Source organism: Parus major, chromosome 15 (genome assembly GCF_001522545.3).
Source record: "Parus major isolate Abel chromosome 15, Parus_major1.1, whole genome shotgun sequence".
Taxonomy (NCBI): Eukaryota; Metazoa; Chordata; class Aves; order Passeriformes; family Paridae; genus Parus; species Parus major.
In genome coordinates this window covers 11,293,147-11,320,245 of record NC_031784.1, presented here as the reverse complement: position 1 = coordinate 11,320,245, position 27,099 = coordinate 11,293,147, and the positions used below count along the sequence as shown (strand labels likewise).

Sequence of the window (27,099 nt, the reverse complement as noted above, 5' to 3'; positions counted from 1 at the left end):
GTGGAAGGAAAGAGAGAAGTGTGAGCCTGGGGCAGAATGTGAGAAGAGCCAGAGCTTCCCACCACCTCCCTCTGCAAGCTCCAACAAGGCTGGAAGAGATACCCCACAATGCAGGTGTGGGATTCCCTTCCCGACTGGGACAGGAGAGTCTGGCCACTCCCAGAGCAGTGAGGAACATCTCTGGTGGTGCTTCCAGAGCTTCCTGCCTTTCTGCCAGGGACTACAGCCACTGCAGCAGTTCAGCACAAGGCTACGAGTCCAAACCTCAGCCTCTTCACAGCCCACCTTAATTTAATCAAGATAAAATTAATCTAAATGAAATTAGTGCAGCGTGCTCCCAGAAAGGAGGTAACAGAAATCCTCCATGCATCTCAGTTCCCTAATTGACTCACTGTGAAAGCAGCAGAAGCTCAGAATTCCCCTGTGCTAAGAAGTCAAGGTAATGCCATGCGTCACTGGAGCGGACTGGTGACCTTCCCTGTGCTCACAGCAATGCTGTCCAATTTCACTGTGACCACAAGATCACAGGTTGTTAATATTCTCTATACAGCCCAGCAAATCTGCTTTTATGGGCATTGCAAGAACTTGATTAATTAGTCCAATAAGGAGCAGGCCAGTGCCCGTAATTACGTAGCAGAACTCTGTCCTTTTGAAAACCCATCACTGCCTCAGACCCAGAGCACCCCCAAAGGTCTCGTGGGCTGCAAAGAGAGCCTCAGCTGCAAGAAGCAAAAGGTTTAAGACCTAATGAATGTTCCATGGGCTATTGCTACCATTTCTCCATCAAATACAGAGTCCCAGCAGTGACTGCCTGCATGCAGCTGCTTCCACCAGCACTGATGGTGCAGAAGTCCCCAAGACTACAGCCCAGCTGATGCTGTGTTCATCTTGTATCTCCCCATCTCCATGTACTCTGCAGTTTCAAGGAAGAAATCCCCCTAATGCTTGTCATTAAGCAGACTTCTTCCCCAAAACTGCACTGTCATGGACAGATGGACCTTCTGCAGGTCTGCTGCTTTGTTTAGTCAAGAGCTTACAGCTGTCTGGGATATGGAGCTCCCACATGAACAGCTCATGGCCGAACAGCAAGTGCATTTGCCCCTTGGTACAATGGAATTAAATCTGGAGCCTGCACTAGCTCTCTGCATGTATCTCTCCAGAGCTACAGCTCCCTTCCCAGCAGGAGCCTTGGCTTTGAGGGATCTGCCAACAAGCTCAGAGCCACGAGAAATAACAACTTGGGAGCTCAGACAAGCTGGTTTGCAGGCAAACAAAAGCTGAAGCTGTGAAAGTGTGAGGCAGTCAATGCAATGTCTGGCAGCACAGCCTCACCTCCGCCTTAATCCTCTTTCCCTTCTTAAGCACTAAATTAATCAATTACACTTCCAGCCCGGCAAAATCAGTCAGAAACGTAACCTTCATCATACACAAGGCAAACATAACTGGGATTGTCATTGGAAGCCAGCTTGACCAGCATACAAATGAGAGCAGCCCCGTGAGCGGGCAGGCTCCCTCGCGGGCAGGGGCCATTGGAATTGCGGTCACAGCGCGGCTGTGCCGAGGGAAAAGGCTCCAGCTCCGCAGGGAGAGCTGTGGCACCGGGCACTGCACAAACAGGCCGGGGCACAAGGCACTGAACACTCCAGGCAGTGGCAGGGAGGAGCCACAACCTTCCCCAGCCATAGACGGGAGCCCAAACTCACAGCCCAGCGCTGCCGCAGACCCTGCAGGGATGAGCAACATGGAAATCCCTGCCCATGACTGCCAGTGTGAATTCATAAATGGGGTGAGCAAGGATTATCCCCTCCCCAGCTTATTAATGGGAAACTGAGTCACGGGGGCCAAGTGGTAGCAAGAGCAAGGCAGGAGTGTTCAGTGAAAGCATCAGCTCAAGGCTCAAGCACAATGAAAAAAAACCAAATGAGAGCCGGCAGCCAGAGCAAAATCACAAAGCCAATGTGCTCCCAGGTAGCTCCAGGGTGCAGCTGCAGCCCCATGGCTGCTGTCCCAGTGCAGCAGAGGCTACAGCAGGGCTAGAGGAGAGGCAGGGACGTAGTTAAGGGTGAATTAAGGGCTGAAATGGTTTCTGTACAAGTGCAACACTTCAATTTAGGCAGTGGAAACCTGAGAGAGGGCACAGCAGAGGTTTATCTGAGAGTTGCTTGGAGGAAATTAATGAGGAATGACTGCCTGCTGCCTCTTCCAATATTTAAGCTACAAAAGCATCAAATGAAAACAGTGAGTGACAGATTCAGAACTAAGTAAATATTTCTTCACACAGCTGAACAGTGCCATAAGTTGCTGTGGATACCCAAAATTTTCTCAGGCTCTAAAAAGGGTTTAGGAAAAATCTGAAAAGACTATTAAATGCAGAGATCCACATCTCAGGAAATTCCTGAACTGATGGTAACTGATGGCTGATGGTAAGGAGAGTACTCAGCAACACACTGACCCACATCCCCCTGTTATCCTCCTCGCAGGACATCTTCTATTAACCATTGCTAATTGAGGATCCCAGGGGAAAGAGGCCTGTGGTGTGATCCAGTACAGTTGTTGTTCTGTTCTGGCACTGATCTGGGCTCTCCTCACTTGCCTGAAAGACCAGGACCTGTGAGCATTCCCATTCCTGGGCACTTGGGTGATAACAAGATGTGCTTATAGCGCAGGATTTGAGTGAATAGCGAAAGGATCTCTGCTTTCCATTTTTCCCATTTCTCATGTTAGGAGCAATTTTTGGTAAAATTGACTCAGTCATGCTGCACCCAGCTAGATGCAGTTGGCAGCACCATGTACCCCGCATTCAGTTTAGAAACAAGATAACATCCTTCTGAGAGGTGCTAAAATATCCACAGGGATGGGATTTCCAAGTCTGAAACCCACAGCTTGTGGTCGTTGTGAGAAACCCTACAGCTCCCACTCTGTTGTACCAAACAAGCTCATGAGCTGATCTATCTCTATGTAAAGCTTACGGGTGCCCTTGACACTGCAGCAGAGATGAAAGAAAGGTGGGGACACTCCAGTAGGTTGGTATCTCCCAGGTCTTGCATGCTCAGCCACTCTCTCCTAGGACTGCGTTGAGAGCAGAGGATACAGACTCTGACAGAAGAGTCCATTCTGTCCAAGCAAACTCCTGCCTCCACCCCTTGCTGACATCTCAGCCACAGAAGTATCTCCACTCCCTGTCATTTGAAAGCACACTCAGGGCAGGATTATCTCTCAGTCTGCAGAGAGCTGCCAGCCAGGCATTCTCCTTCAGTGAAGCCAAGTGGAGCACTGGTGTGTTTCTCATTAGCTCCCATTATCCGTGCTATTGTAGTGTTTCCAGTGCTAAAGCACAGCTGGGAGGCAGCTGAACTGCCCCTGCAATTGTTTGTTTGTTAAGAGGATTTGCTCTGTGGCAGGATATTTCCAAGTCACAGGCAGAGGAGGGGTATCCTGGTAACAGTGCCATCCTCGGAGCCGCTTGTGTGCCCTGGTTCTCTCACTGCCTCAGAACAATCCACCTGCTTTCATCCCCACTACGAGTAAACTGCAGATTGTGTTTCCTTCTGACTCTGAGAGATAAGGTGTGAGACAATTGAGCCATATAAAGCCATTCTGCTGATGAACTGATCCTTTGGTTCCAAATCCACTATCGCTGCTGCTCCTTTCAGCGGCACTCGGAGCAGAGCAGGCAGGAGCAGGGATCTGAGACAGCCTGTCCAGCTGCCAGACAGCAGAGAAAGGCCCTGTGCCCCCCTCCTCTGACACCTTTACCCATTGCTCCAGCATTTTTGTCCTTCCCTTTGCACCCAGTGACAATTCTGCAGCTGTAACACTGCACCCCATATCAGTGATTCTCTCTTGACCCAGCCTCTCTCAAAGCTCTCTGACCAGATCCAGAAGTCCTTACTCGGCATCTACTCCCTCCAAGTGGGATTAGCTTGAGTCAGTCTCAGCCATATCTCAAGATCTGTTGATGCTAATTTCCTTCACGCAGGTGCTCAGAGCAGAGAAGGGACTAACAGGCAGATGGACAATCAGGGCTTTTGTCTGATCAAACACTGAGTAAAATTCTGAGAAGGGCCTTCAGAATCTGGCCTACCATGGTTAGAGAGCTGCACAAACACTGTGACAGAATTAATGCATTAGCCAGCCTGCTTTAGAGTCCAGCCCCTTCTTGTCTCTGTCTCTTCAAGCCAGCCGGGGTTCACCAGCAGAGGATTTGAAAGAGGCTGTCATGATGCAAAGCATCCACACCTCCATCCTCATTCATGGCTCAGAGGAAGGCTGAGAAGGAAAATGATCCTTGCAGGCTCTGGAGCCATAGCCATGCCCATTCCCCCGAAGTGAGAGCCCAATAGCCACAACATCCTTCCACAGATGCATTGGATGATGCTTGTCCGTGGTTGCACGAGCCAGTGGGAACCCCAGGTTGTTTCTACAGCTGTGTGCCCTCACATTACAGGTACCAGACACCTCTGCTCTGCATGCAGGACTCCCAGACTGCCATGGACACCTGGGCTCACTGTGGTGATAATCCTGAACAGAAGTAAGCTTATGGATCCTATTCCAAAAACTAGGTCAGGCTGAGCCACTGGTTCTGCTGGGATTGAGCTGCCTGCAAAATCTCGGTGGCCTGAGATGGGATCCAATCGTTCTTTTTCACCATCCTGTTGGATGGCAGTGATTTTGTCTGAAGAAAAGCATGTGCTAAACTTGCTGTGCACTGCTGGAGGAGGGAAGAATGCATACAAGGAAAACAGTTCTACCCACAGCAGGTGAGGAACAGTGCCAGCATCGTACTATCAGTTGCAGATGACGGGTGGTGGGCAAAATTCCTGCCACTTTCTAGATTAGTAAAACACCTCCTCTGGGTCCAACAGCAGACTGATAGAAAACACAGCCCACAGAAGCAGTCCCTGCAGATGGTGTGTTCTGAACTACTATTAATCTAGACAACCTTTTGCGATGTTCAAAGAGTTTGTCCAGGGATAAAATAGCTCCCCAAAATGCCTGGATGGAAGGAGCAGCCTCGGCGGCACCCGCGTCTCTCTTTGTCTTCCCCACCGAGCATCTCCCGGCAGAACAAACCCGGGAGGAGGAGGCGTCTCGGGAGCAGAGGCAGTGGGGCTGCCCGGCCGCCGGGGAAGCGGCTGCTGGGCACGGAGCCCCGCAGGAGCGGAGCCCGGGGCGTTGCTCCTGCGGGAACGTCGGGCGCTCGGGGAGCCGGGGCGGGGCCGGCCGGGCGGGGCTGCCCGGACCCCCCGCCTTCCCCGGCACCTCCCCCGGCCCACAGCGCGGAGCCCGCGCGGTCCGGAGCGCGGCCATGGGCTCCCGGCTGAGCCGGCAGAGCAGCCTGGAGGAGGAGAGCGGCGAGGAGCCCTGCCCCGGCAGGCTGGAGAGCGGCCGGGGCGACTTCCACCTCTCCTCCCTGCTCCTGCACCCGCAGAAGCTGCCCGGGGTGCTGCGGAAAGCCTCGCCCGCGCCCTACGTGCGGCGGGTGGGGTGGCTGCGGGAGATCCAGGCCACCATCCGGGAGCACAAGCGGGAGCACGCCGTGCACATCCTCCGGCTGCTGAGGAAGGTACCTGCGGCGGCTGCGGGGACGGGGCAGGGCAGGACGGGGACAAAGGGCCGTGCGGGGCCGGGGGCTGCAGCTCCGGCTCAGGGAACCGCGGTGCAGGAGCCCCCTCCCCGGTGATGGGGTTTGCAGCTCTCCTTGGCCGGCTCTTTGTGCTGCCTTTCTCCGCTCCGTGCCCCGGTCATTCCCCCGCTCGGTGCCCACCGTGCCGGGCACCTCCCCGAGCCCCAGCCTGGGCGAGGGGCGCCTGGCCCGACTGCCGGGGGCTGGGAGGGAGCTGCCAGGGGGACCGCACAGGAGCAGGGGCTCTGAGCTCGGGCTGTGCTCACCCACAGCCCTCCGTGCCAGCCCGCGGCTCTGCTCAGGATTGATGCCCCCCCAGAAAAAAGCCACTGCCGCCCCACTGCCATCACATCCCGTTATGGCCACTCCGCCAGACTGGCTGAGATATGTCTGGGAAACCCAAAATGGTTTTGGAGGGGACTTCTGGGACAATCGAGGCTGAGAGGAGAGGTAAAGGGGTCAGTGTATCAGTGGGAGCATGTTTCTGTCTGCCGCCATTCAGGAACAGAGAGGCCAGTGTGCAGACAGTGTGGTGCCAAACTGATGCTGAGGACAGAGCCCTGCTGCTGGAACAGAGCCATCTCCTCCATCCCTCACTGCTCCCATCACTTTCCAGCCAAACTCAGCTGCCCCAAACTGCAGGCAGCTCTGTAGCTGGTAGCACAGGGGACAAAGCCCACCTCTGGCAGGGACATAAAACACCATCAGTTTGTAACTTATCATGTTGCTTCATTGGACAGCAATCTACTTCATCTTGGGAACATACATTATTTCTTGCCTTAGTAGCCAAGTGACCTTTGGCTGTGAGTGCAGAGGAGCAGGGACTGGCTTGCTTGGATGCTTGTTCACCCACACCACCAGCTGCAGGGAGCTGCATGAACAGCCCTGCCTGCTCTGCATCTCCAGGGTTTTACAACACATCTGACAGTGGTGCTCACTGCCCTGGGCTATCAGGAAGTTGCACACTCACAAGTAAGAATTCTCAGGACCAGAAATTACATCTCTGTTTTTCCTGTCCATTACTTTAGCATCCACTTGAAAATTGTTACCAGCACCACATTCTTCTTGCCATGCATGTAGACAGATAGAGCAGAGAACTCTGTGTGTGCACTAGAATGGCAGACAAGGGTTGAATAAGATTTCAAAGGCAGTTTTGGAGAGGCACTATTGCAAGAAGCTTGTGAAGAAAGACAGGCAAGCATTCACTTCATGGATGTGGCAATGTAACATGAACAGACTTTACTAGGGTATGTCAGAGGCCAGACCTACAGAATGTCATTTTCTGTAGTGCTCAGCACCTCTCCTGGAGACTGAAGCACTGAAACCCTCCACAGACCCTGGAGGTCTCCAGAAGGTCCATCTGTGAACAGACAGGGCTTGAGTGCTAAGTCACAGGGCCATATGGAATGGAGGGTCATTTCTAAGCTCCTTTCAGGATCAGTTAAACACTTGGCTTCCCCACATCTGTGCTGCTTGAGAATTACCATGTCCTGAACATTCATATTTTGCCTGCTGCCTTTCCAGTTCCCCATGTTATTCCTGATCCCCATCTCTGCCTCCCCATGTTAAAACAGTGACTGTCTGTCCATCTGTTCACAACAGGACAGAGGGACATGCATCCTGTAATCACAACAAGCAAGATGGAAACCCATGCAGCAACACCCCAAAGCCTCTGGTTCATTGAGTGCTCCGAGGTTTCAGAGACAGAGGGTTTATACCACTAACATGTACCACACCCCCAGCTGCCACCCAGTCATGTAATCACCACCAGTCCTCCTCAGATGTCCAATGTCACCTTCACATCAGCCTTTTTTCTAACTTGTAATTTTTCCTCACTCCACAACTGCGTTCACCCCTTACCTTGGCAGTATCACGCTCTTGGGAGTCACGGATTAATGTGTCCCAGGTGAGGGTCTGTTTGTAGCCTGCAAAAAGAGAGATACCTTGTTAATTCTAGTGGACAGGAAGGATATTTAACACCACACCTCATCACTGTGCCTTGGGCCAGGGTGCAAACACCCAGGGAAGGCAGAGAAATGGTGGGACTGGAATTGCAGCCTCCTCAGGTGAGCAGACAGCTCAGGCAGACCAGAGGACACGGGATCCCATGTGTGGCTCCTGCTGCTCCCAGCACACATTCCCCGTGCCCAGCCCTGCAGGTGTACCCTGCTGGTGTTTCTGCCAGTGGTTTTTGACCTGTGGTCTGCAGACTTCAAAAGGCTGCACACTATTCCTAGGATGTTCAGAGGCTGTGATAATGTAAAGCAAGCAAGCCAGGCACAAGCAGATCCACTACGAGAGATGTGAGATCCCAGCATTTTAGAAGACTGCATGGAGAACAGCTGCAAACCACAGGTGAACATGTGCTTTATACATGAACACTTGGACAGCTCCATTGTACATCATCTGTCCCAGAGATGGCCACCAGCAGAAGCCAGATCAGTTTTCCTGCTGATCTAGGTGGGTGTTGCTCAGCTGAAGCCCAGGGAGACATTAGACTTAGACCAGCAAAAAGTCTGGTATAATCTGTTTCCCCTGTGCTGAGACAACGGCAAAGTCATTTTTAAGACAACAGCAGTAAGCCAACTGAAATGGCAAGAGTTATAATATTCTGCTGTCTGCAGCCACCCTTTAGGTGGTACAAAATTTCCCAAGAAATGAGAGAGGGAGGGAGGGAGATAGAGAACTAAGTAAGAGGAGCTGGAAAATGCCTTTGGGCTAAGAATTTATGGAATATCAATGTGAAGTGAATATTTACAGCTATATTACTTACAAAACCCTCACAGGCAGGATTTATAATGGGAATGCAGATTCATCTTAATGCTATAGCTCCAACTGGGGGAGTTTAATTACCACTCTGACATCCACTGCTGCATGCCCAGCCATGCCATCCTCACGGCAGCTTGCTTCATCTGTGCACATTACACTTGGTGTAGGAGGCTCCATTTCCCTGAAGCCTTATGGTTAAGGGAGACACTGGCATGATGCCTTGGTAGGCTTCTGGCCCATATCCAGCTGTGGCTGTCTGTCCTTCAGGAGTGATCCACTGCTTGGGTTCCTTGCCTGCTTACGGGTGTCATTTGTGTCCACAGAGTGATGGGGCTGTAAAGTATTTCATTTATTCTCCCTTTCTGTGTCTCTAGCCAGGGTGTCTTTGGGATTGTGCTTTCTGCTCAATCCAGCATATCCAGAACAGGATGAAACACTGGCTTTGATTGATGCTTAGAGTTAAGATCCCAAACCTCTGCCAGCTATGGCTCTGTCCCTGTTGGTGATGTATGTGCATACATCCAGCTTTTTTTCCCCATCTCACTCCATTTATTTTTTTTAGCTCTCAGTCACTGGGTGGTGCCTGAAACACACACTCAGTAGAGCAGTGTGAACATATGGGGCACCCATTTGCTTATTCATTTCTCCTGTCAGCCACATACAGAATGGGGAGAAGACTTGTTTCTTCCCTTAGCTGAGCCCTCTTTATCAACTGAATCAAACCTATCTTTACTAGGGAGGTTTTTTGTTCTACATTTCTACTCCTAGGGTATTTTTGTTTTGCCCCTGTGACACTTCCATGTGGATATGTGATCTCTCTTTCCCACATTTTTTTTTAAATTTAGTTTGTTTTTCACAGCTCTGTGGTACCTTCTGATTGTAATAACTGTGTCAGTATATTAGCTCTTTGCTTTCCTCTTTGCAAGAAACAGCTTAGTTCTTTGCAGTGTCATCCATCTGGCCCTGGGGAGGCTTTTTGTTCCCAAAGATGCTGAGGTTTCCTCCAAAGGTGCTCCTGGTCCACACAGATAAGTTGCACAGACCACAGAGGTTCCCCTAATTCACACTGTGGAAGATGGAAGAGGAGTTCCTCTGACTGTGGTGTAAAGCCACCTCTAAATTTACCATTGCACCCCATACTGCCAGTGCTTAGTTCTCACTGAGAAATTCACAGCACAGCTAAAAACTCATACAAATGGGCAGGACTTCAGCTCAGCCAGCCACCACCAGGGCATATGGCAACATCTAAATACCTGAGAAAGGTCTGATTCTTCCAGAAAAGCTGAGATTGGAGAAGCAGCTTTAGAGCCAGCCTTCCTGCTTGGCTTCTTCAGCAGATTCACACATAGAGGCTGACAAAACTGTGTTTCTCTGAAGTTAATTCTCTGCAGGCTCCAGCCAGCCTGGAAATGATAGAATTCTCACCTTCCTGTGGTAGGTGGAAATAAGGTGGTCAGCCCTAGGCTGACTAGCTCAAATTAACACTGCATCTCATTCTCTGGCTGCCTGCACCCCCAGCACAGTAATGCTGGGTCAGACACGGCTGCTTCACCTCTGCTGGGTAATTTCCTGTACTGGGCATCTGGACACCACATCAGATTTACTTTCTGATTTCAGAACATCCCATGGATATAGCTCTGAGGAAGCCTGTGTGCCTGACTGTCTGTTTTTGTTGTAGGACCTGGGACTGGAAGGAACATTTCTCAATGAAGTGCTCTACAAAAATGCAACTTTCCTCAACTTGGTGGATCCAATCTCCCATGACCTGCTGATGAGCCTTGCTAGAGATCTGCAATGTCCCAAAAAGGTGAATTCTCCCTGAGCTCAGTGGATACTTTGTGGCACAGCACTGATGCAGAGAGCCCTGCTGGGGCAGCTGGTGCTGCAGTCAATCCTCCAGAGGCAGGCAGTGTGTGCCCTGGGAGTGGCTGCATATGGATTGTGGGGCATACTTCTGTAGAAATCAGTTAGAGCTACCTCAGAACATGAATGTAGCTGAAGGAGGGGGTGGTTATATGTACAGATATTAGGAAATTCCTTTTTGTGCCCATAGTAAATTAGTGACAGAGCAGAGAGCCATAATCACTGGTATCACAGGGGTTCAAAGCAACTAGAGCTCATGGGGGGCTCATGGGGCTGCAGAGGGGAGCAGAGATCTCTGCAGGAAAACCAGCTCTCTCTTCCTGGGCCCTTTGCCATAGGTAACTACCCAACCCAGCATTATTTCCCCCCATAAACTCTCAGAGTTCCCTGTAAAGAATGGTGCTGTAGGAATATATTGGAATATATACTGGGGTTTCAGGAGGTAAATGTGTTATGTGCACGGTATCCCTGCATGCTCCAGCACTTTCCTTCAGAGGATGAGGAGAGCAGAGACAGAAAGACAGGGCTGAGAACAGACAAACATCACGGATGTTCCAGTCCCACTGCAACAACCACCATCTATTTCTGTTACTCTTTTTCCACCACAAACACTTGGATTTGCTACGTATCCATTTGCTCATTAGGCTTGGCAAGTGTCATGCTTGCTTTATAAGGAGAGGAATAGAGTGAATTTCTTTATTCAAAGAGAGATATTAAATACACACAGCTCAGAGCAAGCAGCAGTGCCCCAGGGAATACAGTGAATGCCTGGTGTAGATTAGTGGCATTTCTAACCTTGTTCTGCCATCTCCTGAGGCTCACTGATAACAATTAACCAGTCATGTCTCAATAGACAAACTACATTTAGCCAAAGTTTAATCATCATTATTGGGCTGCAGAGCAGCCTGAAAAAAAAAAAAAATCTTTCCAAGTGTAATGTCTGTGTAATTCATGTAAACATCTGAAGGCAGGGGTGGGTTGTAGCAGTAGTATCTCTTTAACCACACTTGAACTCATCTCCAGCTGCTCTACCAGACCATCTCCAAGGCTGTGCTGTGCAGTGCCCCTCAGGGCAGGCAGCAGGAGGGGATCTTACTCTAATCCAGTACCCATGTGTTTGGCAGATAACACGTTGCCTTTTTCATACACCTGCTTATACCCCCACTCTAGTTTCATGCTTTGTGGATGCAGTGACACAAGTCCCATTGCATAAGAAATTATTTTCCCCATTCCTAAGGAAGATGCTGAGCACCTGAATTGCCCTTCAAAGCCAACAGAAGTTTAATTACGTGGTTGTAGAAATTCAGTAGCACCAGCACCCTTCCCAGAACAATGCCAGCCCATGTCCCCTCTCCGACCCTGGCTGAGCATCTGGTGGGTGTAACTGCATTACAGGAAAGCAGGCTGAGTGCAATTCCCAGTCTGTCAGTGGAAATTAAATCAGTGAGGACACAGGAAAGAACAGGAGGGTAACTCTCAGCTGTGAGCCAACAATTGCTCACAGAGCTTTGTGCCAGCTGCTGTACTGGAGCCTGGTGGGCACGTGCACCCACTTGGAGAGGTTTGCTGCTCTAAGGTGACAGCAGAGTGCCAGCTGCAGCCCTGCCAGCACAGTAGGAGTCTAGAACAAGGCACCTAAGCCAAAGGCATGGGCCAGTCCCTGTGGGGTTCCTAGGGAAGCTGGGATGGGGATCAGGGGATGCTCAGCTGAGCAGAAGGCTGGGATCCCTCTCCCCTTGGCACAGGAGAACTGCCACATGCAGGCAGCACATCCCTGGGGAGTTCAGCTGATTCAGGACTGCTGAGCAAAGTCACAGTGCAGCTGTTGGCCCCCAGTGCTTTAGCCACTGGCAGTAAGGAATAAATCAGTGCATTCCCTGATGGCTTTACTGTGTGTTCACCTATCAAATCCCTAAATGCACATGTGGTACCATGGCTGGAGGGCTGAGGGGTGGGAATGCAGGTGTCTGTCAGCAACTGGAAAATACAATAGAGAAGGCAGAAATCCCAGCTTTCAGCAGCTGCCATTTGCCATTGTGCTTCACCAGAGGAAGAGGTTCTGTTCCGAGTCATGGCACTAAAGAACATGTGTAAAAATAACCCAGGAAGGCAGCAGCCATGTGGGTGCCTTCTTTTCCTGATGAGTTAGTACAGGGGCAGGAGGGAACTGCTGGCATTGGAAGCTTCCAAACTCAAACCTTCAGTAGCAGAGTGGACTGCAAGGAAGTCAGATGGACTATGGGGAAGTAGCCAAAGTTCCCTGTCCTGACCTCTCCCAACTAGAGCACAGGAGGTCGTGGAGTCAGTGTGCTACTGCAAGAGGAGCAAGAAGCACCTTGGGCATGGGGCAGGGGTGCCAGTTACTGACCTTTCCACATCAGGGTATCAGATAGCCCCGAGACAGACTTTGGGGAAGCATGGCAACAAGGTAATTAATAGAAATTCAGCACTGTCCTGTAACACAAGGAGTTGGCAGCGTAGGGGTCCCTGCAACAGAGCATTGTCAGTCACCCCTGCCACGGCCCTAGAAAATGAATCCCTCTTGAGTTTCACTTGCTCCTGGGTAGGCTATGAAATTGTAGCCCTGCTCTGGGCAGGAACATGGGGCTGGGCTGGGGTTCTTCTGGCAGTGCAGAACTCCTCCTGCTCCTCCTCCACCCCAGGAGGAGTTGGCACGTGGCAGAAGCATCTCAGGCCTCGCCCTTCCTCTTTCATTCTCTCTTCTTTTCATCGCCTCCCTTACATACATGACCCTGTTCCACTGCCATCTTTATTCCTTTCCCATCTTCCTCTGCCCTCTTCCTTTTCTCATGTTCTGCTATGGTGCAGGCAGTCTAAGTTGTTCCTTTGCTTTCAGGAATATGACCCCTGGAAATCCTCAGACAGGATCTGCAGGCAGCTGATTTACCACCTGACCCCGCACTCGAAATGGCACCGGCACGGGATGCCCCGCAGGAAGTCCCAAGTGTGGTAAGAGCCTGGCAGGGATTGTGTGGATGGGCACAGAGGGGGATCTGCCTGGGCAAATGGTGCTGCAGCCAAGCACAATCCCAGCCTGCCACCAGTACCCTCCTCAGAGAGTGGCAGGACTGAAAATAGTGCACAGCAGCTGCGGTGCAGCCTCTTCCAAAACCCAGCCCAACACTCCTCTCTTTGATCTGTTTTGCCATTTGCTCCTTTCTCTGTGCTGTTACAGTTCCTCACCCTCTCTAAAGCTCACTGAAATCAATCCCCTGAGGGCACAGCACAGACAAGCCTCCTGCAGGGTTTGCAGGGTGTTTGGCCTCAGGAGCATGGCCAGGGCTACCAGCCTGCAAAGACACCCATGTGCCAAAGGGAGCTGTTCCCATCTCTGCATCACACCCCATCCTAGTCTGGAGTTTCCCTGACAATGGGAGAAGTGTCCCATTACAAGGCACTACCTCCAGCTGATCACCCCATTCAGCAGGAACCACTCTGGGGTGGCTGGCAGAGAGGTGACCAATCCTGCTTACCTCCCACTCCTCTGCCAGCACCTGGAGAGGGCTCTGGGATGGCAGATACACAGAGAACCCAACTCAGAGTGTGCTGGTCACTGACAGCTACTGGATGGCAGCTGCTTTTCACTACTAGAAGTGTATTCAGACACCCACACTTGTTCCCTCCTTGACACTTGCTGGTTTTTCTGCCCAGATAAAGAGCAATCCCCATGTCTTTTAAATCCACTCCTCCTGTTGTCATTTTCTTGGAGCAAACCCTGTTCCTGTTACACAGATCACCACTGCTGAAGAAAAGACAGAGAAGTGACTAAGAAAAGAGCTCATGTCATCCCCATTAGCTTCACAGGAATAAATGCAGGATTGGATAAAAAGAAATGCAAAATCAGCAGCACTCTGAGAAGGGCCTTGGGCTTTTCTGATGCTTTCAGTCTTTGATGTGTGTGCCAGCAACTTAAAATCCCCCATGGGAATTGACATTTCCATCATACCTCTAATTCTGACTCAGAGGCAGGTTCCCAATGCATCTTAAGGAATAAAATCCCTAATACCATGGTTTCCAGGCCATCTGCCTCTGGCATCTGTAGCCCCACTTTGCCACTGAAGCCAAGCACTCCCAATGCTCCCTGCAGGGCAGGAGTGTTTGTGCTGCTTTGCAGGTAGCAGCCACAGCACAGAGCAAGGCTGAGGTTTCAGAGCTGCGTGAGTCCTTTTCCAGACCCATTCCATGACATTTTCCCATAGGATCCTGCAGAATCCTGCAGATGCAGGATATAGATGGCAGTTCTGACCTCATCCCTATCCCTTCCCAAGATAAATTTAAAGATAAAAAGTTCAGGACTCCAAACCCCTGCTTGTAGGCAAACCTCTTCTCCTGCTGGATTTCAGGATGAAGGTCAAACTGGGAGTGTTCTGTGGGATTGCACAGCCTGGGGACAGCAGAGGACTGCAAACTGCTGCAAACCCATCACTTAGTGACAACAGAGAGGATGTTTGTGGCCAGAGGAAGAGCTGTGGGTGCAGTGAGCACCCCACACAGAGGGGTCAGGCCCCAAGTATTGGCCAGGTACAGAACATCTGTGAGCACAAGCAGGGAGAGGGCAGCAAGGCAATGTGCAATGCAGGGAAATATAGGTCTAAAGTGGGCTGCCCTGCCTGGCTACCACACCCAGTTACGATGTGTTACATAAAGCACAAATTAATTTTGATTAAATATTTAACAGCAGAGATTCCTCTTTTAAGTGTGAAGATGAAATGTTTTGCAGTTTGCAGCACAAGACGCCTGCAGAGTTGGCATCTGAGGCTGCTGCAAGAAAATGGGTGTTGCCAGGAGCAGGAAGGCAAGAAATAGCTGCTTCATTTGGAGATACCAAGGCCTAAAGTTTGTTTAGGCAGGCTGTTTTACATGATCCAAATTCTCCATTTCCCTCTGTCTGCTAGTGGGAGTATTTTACTATAGTTCTGTCTCAAACCCTGTGCCTTTGGCTTGCACCCTTCCTGCTACTGAGGTCCTGTAAAGAGCATGGGTGTAGCAGTAAGACTTTGAAGGAATTTCTAAAATCTCATGGGGGTTAAGGACAGGAGGGAGGAATCTCTGCATGGTGACCACATTCAGAAACCAAATTATCCTCTTGTTCTTGCAGCCTCCTGGCTTTCACAGAGCTGATGCTGGACTCCCTTGTTCTCTGAAATGCAATTTCTACTTTCTGGCAGCATGTTAGATAGGTCCAGGAGATAATTAGCAAGCCCAGCCATACAGAGAGCTTGAAGCATCTGCCAGGTTTTAATCACATTTGGGCTGTTACGGAGATGTGTTATGGGAGATGGAGAGGACCTGCAGTACAGGAGTGGGATCACACACCAGGTGTTTGTCCCCACTGCCAAACCAGCGGGTCACAAACAAACTAACAGTAGTTACATCCAGCAGGTACAAACCTGAGCCACCCATGAGCTGGTAAAGCAAACAGGATAAGATCCATTTCTTCAAGCACTGCTGTTTCAGTACACAGGCAGAGCCCATACAGAAATATGGAAGGAGAAAGCTCAATGCAGGTCCATGAGCTCAGTGCAACAGCGGCTGGAGGGAGCAGGAGTCATCCAGCCCAGGCTCAGTCTGGTTTCTGTGCTTGGCTAAACTGCTGAAGGTGAAGCTGGGAGGCAGCATGCCCTCTTGGATCCCTGCCTGTGGGTTCCTTGGAGTGGCTACATGCCTTGTAGAAGGAAGGGTTGCAATCCCCAGCTGTGCAGTCACCCAAAGAGACTATTTCAGCTGCCCAGGTAATACTCAGACAAGTGTCACACTGAAAGGAAGGGGCTCCTTTCCTGCAAAATCCTGTTTCAGCCAACAGCCTGCACCCCACTGGCTCTGCCCCACTTGGGTTGGCTGCCTAACCAAACCAGGAAGATGAACTCTTGAAGATTTACTCTGAGGTTTTTAAAATTAAAAGCTCAAAAGCTGGAGGATAAGATTTCTGCAGCAGGGACTAGCATAACTAGTGCACAATTTTCAGTCCTTTATATCCTAGAGGGAATTTAGTTTTAGCACCATTTTACAGTTGTATAGATCACTCCCACTTAACGAGCAGAACACATCCTAGAGTGTTGTATAACTCCAGCTTCACTTCCTCATTAAATTGATGTTTACTGTGTAAAGACTAATGAATTAAGAAATGCTCCTTTATACACAGATCTTTTAGGCTATCAGTGCCACTTCTGTGGCATTTTGACAGATGCAGAACTTTTAGATGTTATTAATTCTTGTTTTCAGAATTCTTGGGGCTTCCTGCCGTGCTGAATTCAAGAAAGCTGTCACCATCTGCTGCCAGAACAGGGTGGGACCCAGAGGGTGTATTATTTTTTGAGGGCCAGACACACTGGGCTGCAGTTCAGAGCAGAGAGGGAGAAGGGGATCAGGTGAAGACAGCCTTTGTCTGGAGAGCTGGATCACAGTCTGGTACTGTGATCAGGAAACTCTGGATTACTACTGAACTGTCTTGGCAAGGCCATGTCAGGGAACCTTAATGTATCTTCCACCTGCATCATCCCCAGAGCTGTAACTACTTCCTTTCCTGAGCAATCCAAAGGTTTGATCCTGATCCAAAGGATCAAACCTGAATCCACAAAGCAGGCAGGCAGTAGACACAGCTTTATAATTGTGACAGAAAGCCCCCCCGATTTTTCACACAGTGGCTGGTTCTGGAAGAGAAAAGGCAGTTGTGTGTATGGAGTTAATTCCAAAACTACGTGCATATGGTCTGTCCTTTTCACAAATCTCATCACAGCTTTACTTTGCTCATCTGAGTGAATTTCATCATGGCTAATCCAAAGTGGGTGGAGAGCAGAGTATCCTTTCTGGGCTTATTGCTCCCTTTCTGTTATTGATGTGCCTTGGCCAGACATTGCGGCATTAGATGCACTTTTAAAATGCAGTGAAAGCACTTGTGTCTAGAGGACTTCAAGGAAACAGCTCCAGAGGGCTTCAGATCTTTTTTATTTTCCTTGAAAACATCGCTCAGCACTGAGGCTGACAGTTCTGGCAGATGAGATCCCAGCCTTCACATGGCATGAGGAGAATATTAACTACAGCTTCATGTCACCCTTATGCAACAGGGTAAACAGGCACCATCACTCCTGCTTTGCTGAGAGGAAGCCAAGCCAGTTAACTAAAGCCACATGGTAAACATCATATGGGAGTACAGGAACTGCCCCACGCACTGTTTCCAAGAAGCTGCTGCTCACAGAGATGTCAGATGGACAGACATGAGCTGGTGGATGAGTTGTGGACAGAGGCAGGAATTGTGCCCTCATCTTACAGTGCAGAGCATCCCAACACTGCCCCTGGGGAGGGCTCTCAGCAGCACCAAGAGGCCCTTACATTTGGAAAGGCTTGTTGGAGGTGGCAGAAAGGGTCACCCAGCAGCTTGACAGGAGTAAAAAGGCCAAGACGGGCAGGCAAGAGAAGCAGGACACTGATGGAGAGACAGCAAATGAAATAACAGAGATTGCTGGCAGGTGGTAGTTAAAAGCAATCAGGAGAGACCTTGTGCCTTTGTGACTCTTACCCAGGTGAAGGTCTGACAAGGACATGATATTTACAGCAAGAAGGCAGCATCATTCCCTGCTTTGCTAGGAGAGGCCTAAATAATGAAGGGAAACAACCTGAGGCCTTGGACAGATTAAGTAGCAGCAGGAGGAAGGCCAAGGGTTCACAGCCCTCTTGAACACACCTTCAAGGACAAGGTGACAGCAGAGGCAGGAGGAGACAGGCACTCAGCTGCATCAACATCTACAGATTTCCATGTCCCACCCCAGCTGCAGAGGGAGTGAGACAGGAGAAAGGCTACCTTTGCCTCCTTTCCACAGCTGGTCAAAAGAACTTGGGCACAAGTGACTAAGGGACTTCTCGTGGAAGTGACCTATTTGTGCACTGCCTCCATCTTCAGGGCAGTGCCAGGCCCAGCCTCAGATCAGCTGGGGCTGGGTTAGTCTAGGTCAGTACTTTTGAGGCTTCTCTTTCCTTTTTCATGTTGCATTAGAGGAGCTAAAGCCAGCCCTGCACAGCAGCACCCTGTGCCACTAGGGAAGCAAAGCAAGCAGATTATGCTAAGTAGGCAATTAAAAAGCTCAGAATCCATCCCCTAAATCACTGCTCAAAGCAGGGAAGCCATCCAGACATGCCTGATGTTCTGTGCAAGAAAGAGCAGCTGAGAGATACCTGACTCATGGCTAATTAGCCACTACTGGCAGTGCCTGTTAATGACAGAGGGGATACGAAGTAATGGGAATTTCTGCCATCAGCAAAGTTTTGTATTTGGAGACAAATTTAATGTAAAAATAAAAGACTGAGTGGTAGAAAGCTGGTAATTCTCCAGAGAAATAGGCACGAAGTAGTGAGCACCTCTCATTAGTAAAATTCTATCTGACTCTTACTGTCTCCTCCCAGCCTTTCTCCACAGCATGGAGACAAGCAAATGCACTGGGACTCCAGGAACTTCAACATCCTTGGGCTGAACGAGCTCCCCCAAACCCCACAAAGCTAACAAGAGGTCAGACACCACTGTGACTGCTACAAGTCCCAACAGGGCAGCACTCAGGAGCCATTACACCCCTTCCCTGCAGCCACCAAAGAATTTCGCTGATGAGCAAGAAATTGGTGGGATTTGGTGCTAATGAAAAAACCCAAACGTGCTGAGCCTGCAGCTTCATGGACACAAAGAAGGACCTGGAAGATGGCCTAAGGGTTACTTCCCTTGGGACAGGTCCTGGAGACAAACAACTAGCAATTCATTTCAGGTCTCCTAATTGTCCCATTTCAACACAGATCTCTATTTGCTTATGCTAGCTGAGTTCCCAGAAGGCAGGAGCACTGGCTGAGTGTTAGTGGAAAGAGGAAGATTTTTATCCCCCCAAAAAAACCTGGGGAGGCACGAGATGGTTTCACCTCTTTCCCAGCCCACATTTTTCACTGAGAGGGGTTTTTTTCCAGACACCCACAGGTCCCTCAGGCCCCTGCTCTGCCTGGACTGATCCAGGGTGGATCTCCCATAGCCAGGCTCAAAGTGCAGCCTAGGGACTGCTGGTAATGCCTGCTGAAGAGTAGAGCTGGCACCCAGGGAAGGGATAAGTGGCATTGAGGGTGGCAGGAAGACTCCTTGTCCATGGGAGAAAAGCCAGACCCCAAGAAGGGAGTTGGGAACAATGCAAAGTAAAACCTGTCACATGAGAATCAAGATGTACCTCAAAGAGCTCCTGTCCCTCAGCAGGGCTGGACAAGGGCTGCAAGCAGGGTGCTGATCCCTTACAAACAGGACTCTGGGCCAGCACCATTCCTCAGTGGATGCTGCATCCCCAGGCCGGCAGTAGGGGATGGGCTGCTGATTGCCCTTGTTTCTTGCTCAAACTTTCCAGGAATTTCTCACTTGCAGCCATTTCTCCAGCATCTGAGGGAGTGGGGGGTTGTTTCCTCTCCAAGCTTGCTGCAGATAATACAAATACCGTCTGCTGCCCTGCATCCAGGGTCCAGATTCTTGTTACATGCAAATGCTCACAATTACAAATGTGCTCTGAGCAGCAGTTGCAGAAGCAGTAGGTTAATCCAGCCCCCAGTACTCTGCAGCCTCTGTCCACAACGCCCAAGGGCATCAAGAGCCATGTTGCTAAGTAGCTGTTGTATCTCATACAAAGGAAAAAAAGCCTTTTGCAGCTGAAGCAATCTTAAAAGCCTGTTTCAAGTGCAGAAATTAGGGGATAATAGATGACCCATTTCCCTGGAAATAAACCGAGTATTTTCTCAGCTGTTTGCTGCACAAGTGACTGAGAGCTTGGTTCCCTGTGTATCATGCCCCTCTTCCTGACAAGCAATAGACCTTAACAGAGCTCCAAAAAATACCAAGTGTCAGATAATTCAGAGTAAAGCATCTACCCACATCTCCTTGACCCATTTGTGACTGCAGACACATTTACCTCTAAAGCAATAGAGAGAGTTGGCAGCTATTCTGTGCTTTGCCCTAGAGATGGGGTTTAGCTGTGCCTCTTGGAACTGCCCAAAACCACCAAGGAGGCGAGGAGGAGGCTGCCAGGGTTCACAGCATGCGTGGGGTGTTGTATCTCATGCTTCAGCACTTACCAGAGAGCTGAGGGCCTGGCTGCAGCATAGGGCTGTGTCCCCCAGGATGAGGCTCCTACAGACACATCCCTACAAGAGGCATTTTTATAGGCAAGAGAACAGCTTAAACACAGGAGGGAGCCCCCAGTTCTGAGACAGGAGGCCCAGAGTCACCCTGGCAGGTACAGCAATGAGGGCAAAAGGAAGCAGCAAAAAATACAGGAAAGGAAAGAAAAACAAGCCAGCAAAGAAGGGAGGGCGGGCTCTGGCACAGGACAGGAGGGTTTAAGCACATTCAGCCAGGAGCAGTCCAGTCTGGAGAATCAATTATGGGAAGATAATTTGTCTGCTTGATTAAAGCCTCCTTGGGGTATTGGCTGGTTGCTGGGGAGAGCAGCAGAAGGTACCTGTTCTGGTGAGAGCACGATCTGTAACTTATTACTGCAGTCTCCACACGGCAGTCACAGGAGGGGAGGCTTAACAGGCAGACACAGATGAGCACATTGCTTCTGTCTTTCAGACATTTCCCTTCAGTCGTCACTGTCTGCACTCAGAGCCAAGTCACTCCAAGGGGACCCCCAGAGCCTTTCAAACTTGCCTCTGTCAAGGAAGCTGCTGCTGCAGCCGTGACAGGAAAATCAGCACCTGAATGCTGAGGGCAGGCAGCGGGAGCGGTGCCGGCTCAGACGTGCCCTCCAGTGGTCCCCACTCCAGCCTGGTTCCCATCCCCACTCCAAACTAGGCTCCAGCCCTGGAGATTTATAAAAAGGAAGGTCTGAGGAGGCTTTGCACAGACCAAGACAAGGCTGGGGCTGGGGGAGGTGCCCCTGTGCTCATGTCTCCTTTCTGTGTCCCCCACCCACCCAGGTGGGGTCATTTGCTTGACAGCACTGGGGAAGAGGATTTCCAGGAGCCACAGGCTGCGTTCATACAAACTGGGCACTGAAGTAGTTACAGGCTTCTTTCTATGCTTGTTTATTCCTGTATTCCCCACACTCCCAAGAAAGCCTTATTCTAAACCCTTACAGGCCAGAAAAGGCTGCTGTATCTCTTGCAGCAGCCCCTTGTGGATACATGGAACAGTTGCCCTGTGCACTCAGGCTCACACTCCATTTCATTTCTCCCTGTTCCACCTGAGCCATATGAATGCACACCTGCACTGTGCATTGGATGCTCTATTCTGCTAGAACAAGTACTCCAAACATCCAGATAAAATACCTAGCATGGCTAAAAGGATAACTCCTTTTGTGTTAGGGGAAACCTGAGAAGTTTCCAGCTTCGAGGCTAATCTCTGATAAATTTCATACAAGATGAACCCTCTTTTGTGGTAGACTGTGCTACACCACTGCCAGTGATTGCTGTCAAACTATACCAAAACACACACATTGTTTTTGAAGAGAGTTGAAGAAATACAGCTCCCAGGCAGCCTGGGGTAATCTCAAGCATCCCTTGGATTAGCAGGAAAAGGGAGACTTGCTCAGTGCCACCCAAACCACAGCATGCACAGTTCACAACTGCTGCTGCAGGAGGTAAAAGAACTGCACTGCTTCTGAAAGCAATGTGGTGGATTAATTCTTCACAGTCCAATCTCTAGTGGAGGCATATCAAGTACCATCTTCAAGGCCCTCTGGCAACCTCCCTCATGTGCTCAGACCAATTATAATTCCCCAGTACATCTGTCCCTGCTGTTTGACAGTACAGACAAGCACTGCTCCCTTTGACCCCACTGTGATCCACTGAGGTGTAGTGTGGGTCATTTGACATGTAAATATTTAGTAGGTAATACATTTCACTTAAAATGCTTTAGGTCTGAATAGAAGTTAATTCATGCTGTTATTAGCTCTGCCATGAGAGCTCATTAGTCCAAATGCATGCTTGCAGATACAGTTTCAGCCTTGCACAGTGAACTCCCATGGGAAATACAAGGACACATAGGAGTAGCCTGAGCAAAGTACTGCTAAACCCAGAGCAGGAATTTGTGGGCTTAAGAATTGACAGGACAGGCCACAAGGTCTTTCTGCCTCATGCTCCTACAAGGAAGTGTGGCTGCAGGTTTGTGCCAGTGTTGAATCAACAAAGGGTTGCTGCCTGCACCGGTGCACATTTACTCCCTTGTGTCAACACATGCTTATAGGGGATTATTAAGAGCTGAAATTTCTAGGATGCCATGAACTGCATATGTAAAGCAAAGCTACAGAGGCAGTGCCACAACCTCTGCACAGCTCCAGCAGAGCCTGGCAATACTGAGGCTTGTAGGGACATTCTCACCTGCCACGGGAGCTCCTGCGGTGCTGTAGCCTCCTCCGAGGAGATTGCATGTCCCCATGTACCCATTGCTTTCAGGGACTGGCTGTGCCACAGGTGTGCAGGACACTACAGAGAGCCAGATAGGAAGAGTGGGGACCTTCAAAGTGGTGGTTAATGCTTAACCCACCCTGATCCTCCCAAACTCAATAAGGCACTTACAAGACCCCCTGAGCACATGACTGGGGGGGTCCTACTATGGGTCCCATGTCCTTAAGGCAAGATGTGTCTGAAAGAGCAGCAAGAGTAACACAATTTACACTCCTGGACTAGGTTCTCCTTTGTTACACTAACACACATTTCTACTCAATTTTGCAATGTATTCCCCAGCAGCTCCTGTAGCCCCACAGTTCCCACTTCTCACAGCACTCTTACAAACCCACAGTCCTTCATCAAGCTCCACACCCCACTCCCTTTGCACACCCAGCAGCCTCACAACACAGCTTTCCTACCTCCACCTCGCTCCCCTGGCCAGGCAGACAGTAAAAGAAATGGCTGAAGCCATCTCTTAGCACCCTTATGCCCTCCCCGCCTCCTCATAGCTGCAGCAGATCCCAGATGATCTGCTGACCACAGAGACCCAAACAGGCAGCCACTGGTGCTGCTTACTGACTAAGTGCTGCTTGTGAAAGATTTTAAAGGGACACATAGTAAATCCATTCCTGGAGTGCAGTTTGCCTATCTAGTGTTTTCCTGATGAAACATCCATTTCTCAGACGTTTAACACGGCTCTCCTCTGTAGCACAGACTTTATCATTCACCTGGAGAGGCAGCTCACAAACAGCCCCCACACAGTGTAAACCAGTGCTCTTGGAAAGTTTGTTTGCCTTGGTTATTTTTGCTTTCTATGCATGAGTGCCTGCATGGGCACATACAGACAAACCCTTTGACATCTGCTGGTGGGAGACACTTTAGCAACCTGTGTTGAGCCAGTTCTGGCAAAGTTCACATGTAAGTGCTGAGAATACACAGCAAAGCCACAGGACAGTCTGCCCTGAGGTTCAAATGCTTGTTTTCCCAGTGAGTTCTATTAACCCCTTCCTTAACATTCTAGCCCATGTTGTTAATGAGTTCTCCCTGTCCCAAGTGCTCTCTCACTTGGGGGAGATGGATGGGAGTGCTCCCCTTCATGATCTCTCTGTCTCCCCCTCTCCACCATCAGCCTGAAGACCAGCCTGCAGAAGAAGGTGAGCCAGGACTCCATGGATTTGTCAGGGATCCCCCTGACCATGCGGGATGTCCACCGCATGGCCTACTACCTGCAGAACAACGGGGACCACCTCACCTCGGTGGACCTGAGCTTCACGGAGCTGAACGATGACATGGTGCGCCTGCTGCTGCCCTTCCTCTGGGCGCTCCCCAAACTCACTCACCTGTCCCTCAACGGCAACCGGCTGACGCGGGCGACCATGAAGGAGCTGACTGACACCATGAAGGACATGAACAAGTTCCCTTGCCTGGCCTGGGTTGACCTCGGCAACAACGTGGATGTGTCCTCCATGCCGCAGCCGCTGCTCGTGGGCCTGCGCAAGCGCCTCAGCCAGCAGACCACGCTGCCGACCATCTATGAGGCGCTTGACTGCGACTCTGAGATCGCCGGCGGGCACGAGGGCAGCCAGCCAGAGGATGAAGCAGCCGGAAGCACCCCGCCACGTGCTTTTTCTCAGCAGGGCTGCGAGAGGTGACTGAACAACGGGCCGGCGCTGGCACACGGAAGCAACCCCAAGGAGAAGTTTTGAGTACGAACATCAAGCAGAGGGCCAGCTTGACCGGCTTCCCTTGGCTCTTTTCTCTCGCCTTCCCTGACATCTTCCTCCCCGCCTGCTGTGAGACAAAAGCCTGTCATCCCCCCACAACGTGCTCCACTCCCTCCCCTCGCTGCCAAACCCATTGCCCACGTTCCAGAGAGGAACCGGTGACTTACAGTGAACCTGGTCCCCAGGCAGGGTCTCACTGGAAGACGGGAAAAGACCTGTCGGAGTCAAGAATATCCTCCAGCAGCCATTGGGTTGAGGGAAAGGGACTGGGGGGAACCTAAAACAGAAACAGGCTTGTAGTTTACTTCCTTTCTTCCTTTTCCTATGCACCTTGGAAACCTTGGGACCTGCAGCCTTGAGTGTGAAAGGAGGTACCCCAAGAGCCTAGTGCTGTGGAGCTTAGTGGAAGGGCTCAGAGGCCAGAGCTGGAGCCCGGCAGTGTGTCTCCCTCTTGTGTCTGGCTCCTTTTGTTTTGTTTTTTTCCTATTGTGTGTTTTGTATGAACGTCTGAACAAAGGGACCTGGTCAGAGACCATTGGATCACATAGGCTGGGGCGGACACATGGCTTGGAACTGCAGCATCAGGATATTTGCTGTGTGACCGGGGTGAGAGGGAGGGGAAGGAGGTATGTGTTGGTGGGAGCATGGGGGATGGGATGAGTTGGGATGGGATTGGGAGGAGGGGGGAGGAGAGGGAAGGGGAACATTCTTGTGGATTAGTAGGATTGGTTTCAAAAAGTGTGCTTTTGTACTAAAATTACGAGTTCCAAGGTACTACAATTGCAAGTTCCAAGTGAAATTGAGGAAAAGCTGACAGCTCAGCACCTAACTGTGGCACTAGAGGAGCAAGCAGCGAATGTGCCAGAGGTGGGCCCTTCCCAATCGGAAGTGCAAAGCTTTGGCTCCTCGTGGCACTTTGTACATCTTGTAATACAGACACGTGAGCAGCTGCATCGCCATTTCCAATGCTGTCCAAAACCCAAGTCACTGATGCAGAGTTTCCAGTGTTTTCCACATTGCTCATGCTCTATGTAAACATAATAAAGAGTTTTCTTGGACATGAGCGTGAAGCACTTCAGAGTCTGAGTATCTGGATTGTTCACAGATCTTGGAATACAGACCAGAGCCTTCATACAGTGCCTGAGGGACAGGATCAGGTACCATTCACATTGGGCAGTGTGGTTCATTCCTTTAAGGAGAGAGAAACATGGGTGTTCATTTGTGGTAGGCTGCCTTCCTTCATGTTGCAAGGGGCTGGTAGAAGTAAACTGATGAGATTTAGCTGATATGTCAAGTCCTCTCAATTATCTGTCCCCACAGGAATTCAGAGTGGATGAGTTGTTGAAAGAGTTAAAAGTTAAAGAAATGAGACATATTAAAAAAAAAACACCATAAAAATCCTCACCCTTCTAAATTAACAATGTTGCCTTCCTGCTGATTGGCTTTGTGAGTCTCAGAGCAACACATATAAGCAATGCTTATATATAAAAACAACCCAAATTCACATGGAATAGATACACCTTTCATGTTCTTTACTAATTTTACAAGACATTGCAAGAAGTAAATTGGTGATATTTTTCAAGTGATATATTCCCTTTGGACCAAGAGTGTGAGGACATTGGAACATATTGGTGTCTCTGATCAACCACCAAAAGCCCCAAATAATATCAATTCCAGGAAGAAAGGTGGGATTACACACTGCACTGGGCATTACAATCTGACACTGCAAATGCTGGAACCAGTCCTAGCTGCACTCCAGTCACAGGTGCAGGATCTCACAACCTTCATGTTAACCTGCACAAAGGTCACCACCTGCTCTCTTCTCACAACTAATTTTTCCTTTCTCAGTATAGAATCTTAAAGAATCATAATTGTTTCAGTTGGAAAAGACCTTTGAGGTCATTGAGTCCAAACATTAACCCAGTGCTGCCACTAAAACATGTCCCTGAGTGCCACAGCTGCACCTCTTTTACACAATTCCATGGTGACTCAACCACTGCCCTGGGGATCCTGTTCAGTGCTTGACAACCCAGTCCTGCTGGCCACTCTGTGCCATATGCAAGCCAGGATTCCACTGGCCTTTTCCACTCAGCAGCTTTCCAGCTGCTCTTCCCCAAGCCTGGAGTCCTGTTTGGGGTTGCTGTGACCCAGGTGCAGAACCTGGCACATGGCCTTGTTGGACCTCACACGATTGTCCTTGGACCATCAAATCCAGCCTGTCCAAGCCCTTTTGCAGAGCCTTCCTACCCTCCAGCAGATCAACATTCCCACCCAACTCAGTGTCATCTGTGAATTCAAGTGAGGATGCCTCAATCTCCTCATCCAGATAATGGATAAAAACATTAAACAGAACTGGCCCCAGTACTAAGCCCTGGTGAACCCCACCAGTGACCAGCCCCAGCTGGCAGCAACTCCATTTACCACCACTCTCCAGGCTCAGCCCTTCGTTTCCTTCCCTGCTGTGGAAGAGATGGTATTAATTTTTAATTTTCCTTCCAAAATACCTTTCAGCAAAAATGTAAAGTTATTTTAAATGCCTGGAAGATCTGCTTAAACTCTTAGAGTCTAAGCAGAGCAGCCCTCTGCTGTGCCAAGAAGAAAACTCGGGCACAAAGCATTTAAATGAAGGCTTGGAGCTGCCTGGTGAGCCAGTGCATATCTACAAAGGGAGCAGCGCTGCTGAACATTTGGTCTTTGGCT

At 50.1% G+C, this 27,099-nt stretch overlaps 1 protein-coding gene across 1 annotated transcript; it reads left to right on the top strand.

Annotated features, from left to right (window-relative positions):
- The first annotated feature begins 5,267 nt into the window (after positions 1–5,267).
- On the top strand, positions 5,268–25,472 carry LRRC75B (leucine rich repeat containing 75B). Its single transcript, XM_015644013.3, has 4 exons — positions 5,268–5,566; positions 10,074–10,202; positions 13,116–13,228; positions 23,805–25,472. Exons 1-4 carry the CDS (start codon positions 5,309–5,311, stop codon positions 24,325–24,327), a joined length of 1,023 nt encoding a protein of 340 aa, XP_015499499.1. The 5' UTR covers positions 5,268–5,308; the 3' UTR covers positions 24,328–25,472.
- Positions 25,473–27,099: the final 1,627 nt, after the last annotated feature.

Coding starts and splice junctions, on each gene's coding strand:
- LRRC75B (XM_015644013.3), top strand. CDS start 5,309: ATGGGCTCCCGGCTGAGCCGGCAGAGCAGCCTGGAGGAGGAGAGCGGC. Junction 10,203..13,115: donor ATCTGCAATGTCCCAAAAAG/GTGAATTCTCCC, acceptor CTTTGCTTTCAG/GAATATGACCCCTGGAAATC. Junction 13,229..23,804: donor CGCAGGAAGTCCCAAGTGTG/GTAAGAGCCTGG, acceptor CTCCACCATCAG/CCTGAAGACCAGCCTGCAGA.